At 37.8% G+C, this 11,115-nt stretch overlaps 1 protein-coding gene and 1 long non-coding RNA gene across 2 annotated transcripts in view; one reads left to right on the forward strand and one right to left on the reverse strand.

The window, feature by feature from the left end:
* Positions 1-11,115, reverse strand: part of LOC149646980 (uncharacterized) — a 65,389-nt gene that overhangs the window by 45,466 nt on the left and 8,808 nt on the right. The gene's annotated exons all lie outside the window — the stretch shown is intronic.
* LOC149646983 (uncharacterized) lies at positions 1,872-8,924 on the forward strand. The gene is made up of 8 exons (XM_089849832.1): positions 1,872-1,966; positions 2,686-2,767; positions 2,837-2,941; positions 3,262-3,393; positions 3,483-3,610; positions 3,785-3,873; positions 4,085-4,804; positions 7,573-8,924. The coding sequence occupies exons 1-8, from the start codon at positions 1,926-1,928 to the stop codon at positions 8,922-8,924; spliced, it is 2,649 nt and encodes an 882-aa protein (XP_089705958.1). The 5' UTR covers positions 1,872-1,925.

Raw genomic sequence — 11,115 nt, forward strand, 5'->3', positions numbered from 1 at the left:
GGCCTAGAGATTGAAATCCTTCAATCTTCTGAATTTCCAATAAACCTTTTTCATCTCTAATTTTTCCAATTATTTCAAGTTGAAAGTGATTGTCTATATTAAGGTTCCTAGGTTCACTTATTTCAGAATAATTAGACATGTTTCCGTTTTTGGAAGTTTTAGTCTTTTTATTTTGAGAATCATCAAAATTCTTCCCTCGTTTAATTTTTTCCCCAAACTTCCAGCTTGAGAATTTGTCAAAATTGGTTTTGAGAAATCGCTGACCTTTTTCCTTGTAGATTTAGTTTCTCCCAATTTAGTTTTTTTACGTAATTTTAACTCGCTTAGAGGATACACGTGTTCTCTAGTTTGTCTTTGACCTTTGTCAGAAAACATAAGAGCAGCTTTAATGTGGAAACATATTTTTCTTTTGGGGTCGCAAGTGCAGGTTGGTTTTCTACCCTGCTTATCAACAAAATTAAATCTTTCTTGTTGAAAGGGATCTCTGACAAGGTAGCCACCAGGTTCTTCCCAAGAATGTACGAATGCATTTTCTACACACATTTCCGCCATCTCTTTGAAGGATACTTTAGTTTGTGGCCTCTTCAATTGTTTTTCGCTCGTTTCTTTGTGAGAGTACGATCCAGAGAGAACCGAGTCTATCATTTCAATTTCAGACTGAAGTTTAACTTGACTCGATACGTTTAGTTCATAAGGCTTAATGGCTTCTTTCAACTCAAATTGACTATCTTCCATTTTATAAGCCTTGCTAAACTCATTCAAAACGTTTAGATGTTTCAGTGCAAATATTGTTACTGCTTCGTCAATCGTGATGTTTCTTTCCTGTACCGCCAAATGCAATTTATTGTGGAAAGTTGGACTAGGATTATAAATCGGTCTTTCGTCTTGGAAAGCCTTAAAACGTTTGAAGTGAGCCAAGATACAGTTGCTTCTTAAATATTTTTTTAATTTCCAATCGGCGTACTCTTGAAAATGTAATGGCCAGTCGCTACGTATTTCTTCATAAAGAATATCGAATTCATTTACTGTTATGGAGTCAATTAATTTGTTAAGTTGAGCAACATAATGGTCAATGTTGGTTACGCAATTTTCTTTTAGATAAACTGTGACGTCATTGAAAATTTTACTAGTACAAAATAAAATATTTTCTTGCGGCGTGCGCAAGCTATCAAACGTAACTCTCTCTCTGAATCATCAGTCACAATAGGAACCAATTTGCCGAATTTTTCTAAATGTAATTCATTTAAAAGGAATTCGTCCCAAAATGACGTTGCCACGATAACATTTTGATGAAGTAGGAAGCACACATCGAATTGTGGATCGTCCTTCATTTCAATATTGCGCATTGAAATAGTTGTTACGTAAAAACCACCAAGATTTTGTGTGGTCTTGCAAGATATGTATTGATTGACGTGTTTCGCTTTAAGCAGGTGATTGGCCAGATTTATGGCTTCTTTGTGCGCGCCAATCACTCTAACATCTTTTTCTATTGAGAAATTTCGTATAGTTTCTTGAAATACGGTTTGCCTTAGTGCCATTACAGAGTAAAGTGAAGGCCGGCAGAGCCTTGCTTTATGAATATCTGAAGCGTGAAATGTTTCACTACGGCTTTTATCTAATTGCTCAGATTCTGAAACTGCACCTTCTATGAGGGGTATTGTAAACTCTGTCTCTTTATGAGAGTTTGGCTCTTGATCAAGGGTCTGTACTAGACAAGGTTTGTTCATTGACTTCTCATTATTTTGGCGCGATATCCCCACTTTCTCATCACCAATGTAGTGAATAATGATGGGATATTCATTATCTACATTCCGTAGCGTATAAATTTTCCCTTTTAAAATTAACTGAGTGAGCTTCTCTCCCATTACCAGTTCGTATATGGAAATACCGTTTAATCACTGCGTGATTGTCTCTATTTTTGGTGGATGCCCTTGCTCTCCATAACCTGCCATCTTGTTTTAAGCTGGTAAGTGATGAATATAATGCAACTTGGATGTATATAAGACATGAAACTGTTATACCTTGGAAAGAAATGGGTCTTTCTTGCTATTTCAATACTAGCAGAGTAAATAATTTATAAGAAGCTCATTGTAGTTATACTCTTAAAATGGGCTTGAGGAATTCCCTACTCTTCAACAAAACTGCACTATTAGCATGTGACAACGAGGGGTCCGACATTTACACGAAATCCCGAACGGTTCTTGCAAATTCGCGAAATCTTTCTCACAAAATTTCGAAATCTTTGAAAAAATTACGAATTTTCCAAATTAAAGAGGCAATTCCGAAATCTTTGAAGAAATCATGAAATTTCCAAATTAAAGAGGCAATTCCGAAATCTTTGAAGAAATCACGAAATTTCGAAATTAAAGAGGCAATTCCGAAATCTTTGAAGAAATCACGAAATTTCGAAATTAAAGAGGCAGTTCTGAAATCTTTGGCGAAATCATGAAATTTCGAAATCAACGAAGAAATCAAGAAATCAAAGTAGAAATTAAGAAAGAAATACCGTGAAATCACGAAATCCCGTACGCGTTTTTGCGAATGCCGGACCCCTCGTGTGAACTAGTTAAGCTTTGCCATATTTCTTTTAACTTTGATAGGGAAAGTTACAATGTATGGGGAGACTTTTCTTCTGATTTGTTCGTTTTTGTTACAACTTCAGTTTGTATAAATATTTTGCTTTAGGAAAGATTTACAATTTCATAAACTCCCTTTACTAAGTTCCGAAATGAGTTTAGTAAATCTTCAAAGGGTGGCGATTAAAGAGGTATTTCCGAAATTATTGAAATATTCCCTGTTTGAGGCAAATAGAAAATTACGGAAACTTTGTTTTTAGGAAATGAAAGATGAGGAAAATCGTAACTACGATCACTTAAGCAAAGATGATCTGATCAATGAACTAAAAGCCAAGGATGATCGAATCAGCAAACTGGAAGCCGAGGTATTTTTCAAAGCATAGAGGGTACCTTTTTTAGAATTGTGAAATTAGGCTCAAAAACAAGAGACCCTTTTAGGATCAAACCCATTTTTATTGTGTCCCTTAAAGTAGAAACAACTCTATGGGTTAAGATTATTGGTGACAATACCTATCAGGATTGTCTCTCATCTCAGGGTATATTGGTAACATATCCCTCTTCATTAACAAAGTAACACATCGAGGACCTTTGTTGCTGATCCCCCTTCTTCCCTTTAAAATACGTTCGGCCAAAGAAAGTCCCGAGAATATTAACTTGAGGGTTGTAATGGAATCTTTTTTTTTAGTGTAATGTTTTAATTTCAAACATGGAAAAAGAGAGAGAGAAAACAACATTGTCGATAAATAAGCAATTACACGAAATTGAAAGACTTAATTGGGTCATTAAAGAGCTGGAAAGGAGAATCAAAGATCTGATGGTATGGCACATTCTTTTTTTTTTTCATGGTCTTTAGAAAAGAGAATCAGGTTAAGAGTGCGAGTTTAATTATTGTTAATTGAAAAATAGGAGAAAAGTGGAATACATCAATTAGCTAATGTGAAAACTGAACCTGATGAAAACTATTCTGGAATTAATGGTCAGGAATTAACCCTTTCAATTGTGACGCAGCATCAACCAAAAGAGGAAATTCAAAGGTATTTAAAGGGGCGACTTGGGTATTTTGGATGTTTAGTCAATAATGGCAAAACTGATGTCGCTAAAAGCGTCCGTAGACCGTTTATATTACACTGAACATGGCAATCTCTCGTAGATTTTTAGAATCTAGAATTTTATTTATATTGAAAACGGTACTGTTTTTATTTGAATAGTTTGCTAAGTACAGCTGCTGAGATAATCAACGACATTTCCCAAAATTTACTTGACACGGAGGTCAATAAACTCGAGAAATCTGGTAATGGTACGTAAATTTCGATTGCTTCACTGATGTTAATAATGCTTCTAATTGACGCCGCCTATTGCTGGTAAGGGACATGGTCAGTGTAATGTATTGTTTAAAAGGCTTACTAATTGCCAAAGACTACATGTGGCATTATAATAACGCTTACCCAACCTGATGTAGTTCTCACTTAATAAGACACTTATTAATTTTAATGTTTTTCATTAAATAGGCTCATTGCGAAATGCCGAAGCTGTCAATGTCCAAGGCATGCTGGGTAAAGAAGGCATTAATCCAAAATCACCATCTGTTTCTGAGCCTCAATGCGTTGCGGAGGTTGGCGATACAAACACCGAAACTGAAATTACCTTGAAAAAGGCTGAAAAAATGGGGCTAATAAGGCGAATTACGAATGTAAGTGTCGCTAAAATGAAACACAGTCACAGTTTGCCTCTTTGCGCGCCTTCACCTGACCTCGAGGTCAAAAATGAAGTCGAAATGTCTTCTGACTCAACGACGGAAAGGGATTGGCCACGGGAACCTCTCGAGAACAATATTAACATTAACGATTCTTGTCCTAAATCGCAAAGTGTCTCATCAAAGGATATTACAACTCGGTCGCTGAAATTTCGTGTTCCGGAATTGAATGTTGAAGTCGAAAAACATTTGGCAGATGTCGAAAGCGATTCTCTAGAAAACGATCTTGATGAAAACCAATCCGGAATCACCTTGACAGATGCAAACAAAAGTTATAACAGACAATATCAAACTGAGAAACTGTCCTTGCCAAATCGGGAGTTTGCTGATTCGGTGTCATTGAGTGTGCCAGTGTGTGTACCTAAACTACAATGTAACCCAAATGAACTATCAGAATTGACCTCCGTCTCGATGGAAATCGATGTACCCGAAGTTCCGATTGAAGCTGAAAATGTCGCTCCAAAGAACTCCGAAGGTAATACCGCGTCGAATTAAACAAGTAATTTTTTCCCGCATAGTGTATTCCTTTTAACTGCTCTGGGTCGCTCTGGATTTGCTCTAGGCGACTTAAAATCAGCTTCATTTCCGGAGTTGCGTTAACGATGGTCTTCCATTTTCCCGGCTTAAGGGGGCGCGTATTATCTCGGCCCCCGGTTGCAAAATTGCTTAACACAGCCCTCAGAATAGTCAGGAATAGCCTATATATAGCCGAAAATATCGTTCGCCGAGCTCTGTTTCCATCTTTCTTAATCTTTCATTCAGGACATTGTTATAAACGACCTTAAATGGACTAGTTTTGCATCCTTGCTGCAGCCTGTTTGAACCATTTATACAAAAGAAGTTCTTATATTCAGCATGAACATTTTAATGCAAAAGGCGAGTCTAGGTGACTTTCCATATAAACTCTAGTTTAGGCTTGGCGAAGGCAGGAGGCATTTGTGGGCGGGATTTATAAGTGCATTTATAAAAACCGCCCACTAGCCTTCGCCAAGCGAAACCTGGAATTCAGGAGGAAAGTCAATTTGTAGGGTATTCCCTCGGTGCTCACAGATCCACTGGACCCGAGCTTTGCTTTAAGTTCCAGCGTTAAATTGTTATTTCGACATTTTCAAAAAAATATTTAATGGGTTAATGCAGGGATAGATTTAATTTTAGAAGTAGGAATGGAGAACAGAGTAATCTGGGCGCGCGTCTGACCCCCTTAACCGGGACGGCGGGGTTTGAAAGAAGAGGCGGGTCATAGCAACAGAGATAATAAGGAACTACGTTTTTTAACGATGGAAATAAACCGGCGAAAATTCAGGGTTTTATTAAAAAAAGCCCAGCCCATCGGTTTTTATTGGGTACTTGGGTTTTTTATCTTTAGCAACTGCGTGCATGGTAGAAATTTTTATTCAAAAGTAACTGCTTAGTAAATATAGTCTTAAAGTATTTCATAAAAAAAGGAGTGCTTCGAGGGGTCCTTACAGGATGGAGGGAGGATAAGTTTGCGCGGCAATGTCCCCGAGTATTGTGAGTTTAAGGAGGGTACCTAAAACTATTTGGTCTCCCCGAGAGAGCATGCAAGGCAAGTACGTCGGGAGGCTAGATACGAAATATTTAAAGAGGATAGTCGCGTTTCACAAGGTAATTTGCAAAGTGAAGGGGGATTTTTGATGCCCTGGTTTGAATAATGTTTAGTAATTTATCAGCGGCCCGATATTGGTCCCATTGTTGGCTGCCAAATTCAGGTACAGGTGAAATAAGAGCCGAATTAACAGCTTATTGGAAATTTGTTCTAGCACCACGTGACACGACGGCGGGTTTTGCACGTTGAATATATATTTCAACCAGATAGTACGAGGAAGTTAACTCGGAATAGTCCCATTGGACCGAATCCCTTTGGACCGAAACCGCTTTTTTGTTTTTTATGGAGAATATTTTTAAATTTCCAGCCCAATGGCGGGTTTCTGCTGAATGGGAATTTATTTGAAAGAATTAGTTAATTAAATGTCTGTGAGGATTTCGAATCACCGCAACAGCATGGTAAAATATCAGGCTTTTAATTCAGAGGCTCGGGTTCAAACCCAGAGAAGGAAATTGTCAGTGTGGTTAGGTTAGGTCAGGTTCGGTTAGGATAGGTTAGGTTTATGTCCTATTAATTAGCTGCCACCTTTTCCAAAATATTCTCCTAATAGTTAGCTGCCACCTTTTCCAAAATATTCTCCTAATAGTTAGCTGCCACCTTTTCCAAAATATTCTCCTAATAGTTAGCTGCCACCTTTTCCAAAACAATGGTTCCAATAATTCGTTGCCACCTTTTCCAAAATATTCTCCTATTAATTAGTTGCCACCTTTTCCAAAATATTCTCCTAATAGTTAGCTGCAACCTTTTCCAAAACATTCTCCTACTAATTAGCTGCCACCTTTTCCAAAATATTCTCCTAATAGTTAGCTGCCACCTTTTCCAAAATATTCTCCTAATAGTTAGCTGCCACCTTTTCCAAAACAATGGTTCCAATAATTCGTTGCCACCTTTTCCAAAATATTCTCCTATTAATTAGTTGCCACCTTTTCCAAAATATTCTCCTAATAGTTAGCTGCGACGTTTTCCAAAACATTCTCCTACTAATTAGCTGCCACCTTTTCCAAAATATTCTCCTAATAGTTAGCTGCCACGTTTTCCAAAACAATGCAATTCTCTTCATTATCGATCACTCTTAAAATTAAATTTTGCTTTTCAAACATCAATATATGTATACAACAAAAACTGTAGTGTAAAAAAAATTCCTTAAAAAAGTGAGAACGTTTTCTTTTTAAATTTTGATATATATTTTCCCAAAACCGCACATTTGGGCTGTTTTCGGTTGAATGGGAAACGCGTTCGGTCGAATGGGACACAAGGAGTTAACTCGGGGTTAACTCTCACGCGCGCGCAATGGATAGAACCATGGATTTGTTTCTGAGATCACCTCGAATTTCGCGGTCAATTTGAAGGTCATTCGCGAATAGGCAAGGGAGGAAGCTAATGTGTCCGGAATGTCGTTGATTTAAATTAGGAACAATAGTGGGCCAAGAAAACTGCTTTTGTCAATGCCGAAGGGGTTTTCCTTATCCATGATTAATTTATTTAATGAACCAATTTAATTTAGTACGCCTCAGCATTACCTTTTATTATCAAATGCGCTTGAATGTTATTGTATTTTTGATACAAAATTGGAAAGGATATGTGGCGTTTTATATTTCTTTTACATATTTTTGTAGGAGATTTCAAGAAGAAACGTTCCACTCGATTCAAATATTCTACTGAATTTAAAAGAGATCTACAACGTCACATTATAAAAGGTAACAAAGGAAAACGCTCCAAATGTGATCAATGTGACTTTACCAGCACGAAAAAGAGTGATTTGATCAGACATCAACGCATTCACAGTGGTGAAAAACCCTTCAAATGTGATCAATGTAGCTATGCGTGTGCGCATAAGAGTCATTTGATCACACATCAACGCATTCACAGTGGTGAAAAACCTTTGAAATGTGATCAGTGTGAATATGCCTACAGGCAGAAGGTTAATTTTATCAGACATCAACGCATTCACAGTGGTGAAAAACCCTTCAATTGTGATCAGTGTGAATATGCCTGTAGGCAGAAGGTTAATTTAATCGCGCATCAACGCATTCACAGTGGTGAAAAACCATTCAAATGTGATCACTGTAACTTTGCATGTGCGTGTAACAAACATTTGATCAGACATAAACGCATTCACAGTGGTGAAAAACCCTTCAAATGTGACAACTGTGAATATGCCTGCAAGCAGAAGGCTAATTTGATCACACATCAGCGCATTCACAGTGGCGAAAAACCCTTCAAATGTGATCAGTGTGAATACGCAAGTACGCGTAAGAGTAATTTGATCACACATCAACGCATTCACAGTAGCGAAAAACTCTTCAAATGTGATCAGTGTGAATACGCAAGTACGCGTAAGAGTGATTTGATCACACATCAACGCATTCACAGTGGTGAAAAACCTTTCAAATGTGATCAGTGTGAATATGCCTTCAGGCAGAAGGTTAATTTAATCGCGCATCAGCGCATTCACAGTGGCGAAAAACCCTTCAAATGTGATCAGTGTGAATATGCAAGTGTGTGGAAGAGTCATTTGATCACACATCAAAGCATTCACGGTGCTGAAAAACCCTTCAAATGTGATCAGTCTGACCATGCAAGTTCATGGAAGAGTGATTTGATCAGACATCAGCGCATTCACAGTAGCGAAAAACCATTCAAATGTGATCAGTGTGAGTACGCAAGTGCGTGGAAGAGTGATTTGAACACACATCAACGCATTCACAGTGGCGAAAAACCCTTCAAATGTGATCAGTGTGAATATGCTTGCAGGCAGAAGTCTCATTTAATCGCTCATAAACGCATTCACAGTGGCGAAAAACCCTTCACATGTGATCAGTGCGAATATGCTTGCAGGCAGAAGGTTAATTTTATCAGACATCAACGCATTCACGTTGCTGAAAATCGCTTCAAATGTGATCAGTGTGGTTATGGATTCATGCAGAAGAGTCATTTGATCAGACATCAACGTATTCACAATGGTTAAAAACCCTTCAAATGTCATCAGTGTGGCTGTGGATGCAGGCAGGAAGCGTCATTTCATATTACATAAGCGTACAAGTACATACGAATGAATCGATGGATTTGAAGACTGCTCTACAATGTAAAATTTCAAACCGTGAACAAGGTGTTGAACAAAACCCATCTGTCATCCTCTTTTGTAAAAAATGGGCCGAAACTGTTTATGTAACAATCCATTAAATTTCTCTATTCTGAATTGTATTAACGAAAGCGTTGCGCATTTTCAGAGACAAGACTCTTAAGCGTACTACACATTAGCGCGTTTTGAAGCGTTGCGTAGCGTATGCGTTTTGCCGCGTGAACGTTGTCGTCCGCCACGGGTGGCGCGACGAACCGCAGCAAAAAACTTTTGTTTCAGGTCGTCTGCTATTTTCCCAACTTTTCTGAAAAACTTCAGGTGACAATGTCGAGTAGTGATACCGATTTGAATACAGATCTTCTTGTGGCGTTATTAATAATACACAGGCGCCGTAAAAGGAAAAATCGAGTTATATGGATGCATCCTTACCTAAAAAGAAGGAAACAACTTTCCGAGTTCAATACTTTGGTTTCCGAATTCAGAATTGAGAAGCACGAACTTTATTTTGCTTATTTTCGAATGATGCCAAAAACAATGGATCACTTATTGGGTTTGATTGGAAAAATGATTTCAAAGGCTCATACTAATCTTCGAGAGCCGATATCTGAAAAAGAAAGGTTAGCCTTAACGTTGCGATATTTAGCAACAGGCGATTCTATGCAAACTGTGTCTTTTTCCATGCGGGTTGGAAGGTCAACCACGTCTCAAGTGATCCGGGAAACATGCAAGATAATTTGGAAAGTTCTTCAACCAACTTATATGCCTCCTCCTAGTTTGTCTCAATTCAAGTGTGTGAGCGATGCATTCTTTTCCAAATGGCAGTATCCAAACTGCATAGGCGCTATTGATGGAAAACACATCCGAATCCAAGCCCCTCCAAACTCTGGCACGGAATACTTCAACTACAAGAAATTTTTCAGTGTGATACTACTTGCTGTATCTGATGCCGAATATAGGCTAATAACTGTTGACATTGGCGATAGTGGCCACCAGAGTGACTCTGGAGTGTTAAAAAATTCAGTCTTTTGGGCAAATATCAATTCCACCCCCAAGAATGCTTCCGGGAACAAACTCGAGCATACCCCTCGCACTCATTGGAGATGGGGGATTCCCACTGAGCAAGTTTTTGATTCGGCCTTACTCCGAAAACAATATAACTTTGCCGGAACGGATTTTTAACTATCGGCTTTCAAGAGCTCGACGCATCGTAGAAAACACATTTGGTATTCTTTCAGCCAGATGGAGGTTACTTCTTAGGCCAATTACAGCTTCTGAAGAAACAATTATTGAAGCAATTAAAGCAATTTGTGTTCTTCACAATTTCCTGAGACAAATTGAATTAAACAAAGTTTCCAATGTTCCTCGCTATTGTCCTCCTAGTTTTGTGGACCGTGAAACGAATGATGGCACACTTATTGAAGGCCAGTGGAGAAATGAATTCCTTTCGCGAAATATCGCCTCAATTGAACAAGACCCACCAAGAAATACCTCCAGGGAAGGCGAGGCTCAACGAAACAAACTGAAAATGTATTTCAATTCAAGAGAGGGAGCCATCTCTTGGCAGTATGAGCGAGCATAAAAAGAACAATACATCAGTTTTCGATAAAACAAACATTTTAATAATATGGATACATTGAAAGTGGTTTTGTTAAAATGGAATAAAGACTATAGTTTTAAACATGAAAAATGTGGAATACTGTATAATATTATTTAAAAGTGTTATTATGGCGGAGGGAGATTAGAATATTTTCATATCACTAAAATTCATCACTGAGAGTCTTGGCATATCAAGCCTCTTAAAACTGGTTTTAAATTCAAAAAAAAAACTTGCAAGCTTTTCCCTTGAAATTATAATTCATAGGAGAAAGCTGAGTATTATAATATCTCCATAGACAATATGATAAAATTATTAAAACTTCAACTAAATTAGGAACTCTGAAGTACCAGTATTTTTAAAATGATAAATATGAAAAATTTGTCTTCCAAAGCAGTTCTATTAATTTCATTCTTCATCAAACTCAACTTCAAACAAGACTTCCTCTATGCGCTTCCTGGCAATGCCTTGCTTTTTTGGGCA

Source organism: Phalangium opilio, unplaced genomic scaffold, assembly GCF_054372755.1.
Source record: "Phalangium opilio isolate 3A_F unplaced genomic scaffold, DU_Popi_V2 ptg000089l_1, whole genome shotgun sequence".
NCBI classification, from domain to species: Eukaryota; Metazoa; Arthropoda; class Arachnida; order Opiliones; family Phalangiidae; genus Phalangium; species Phalangium opilio.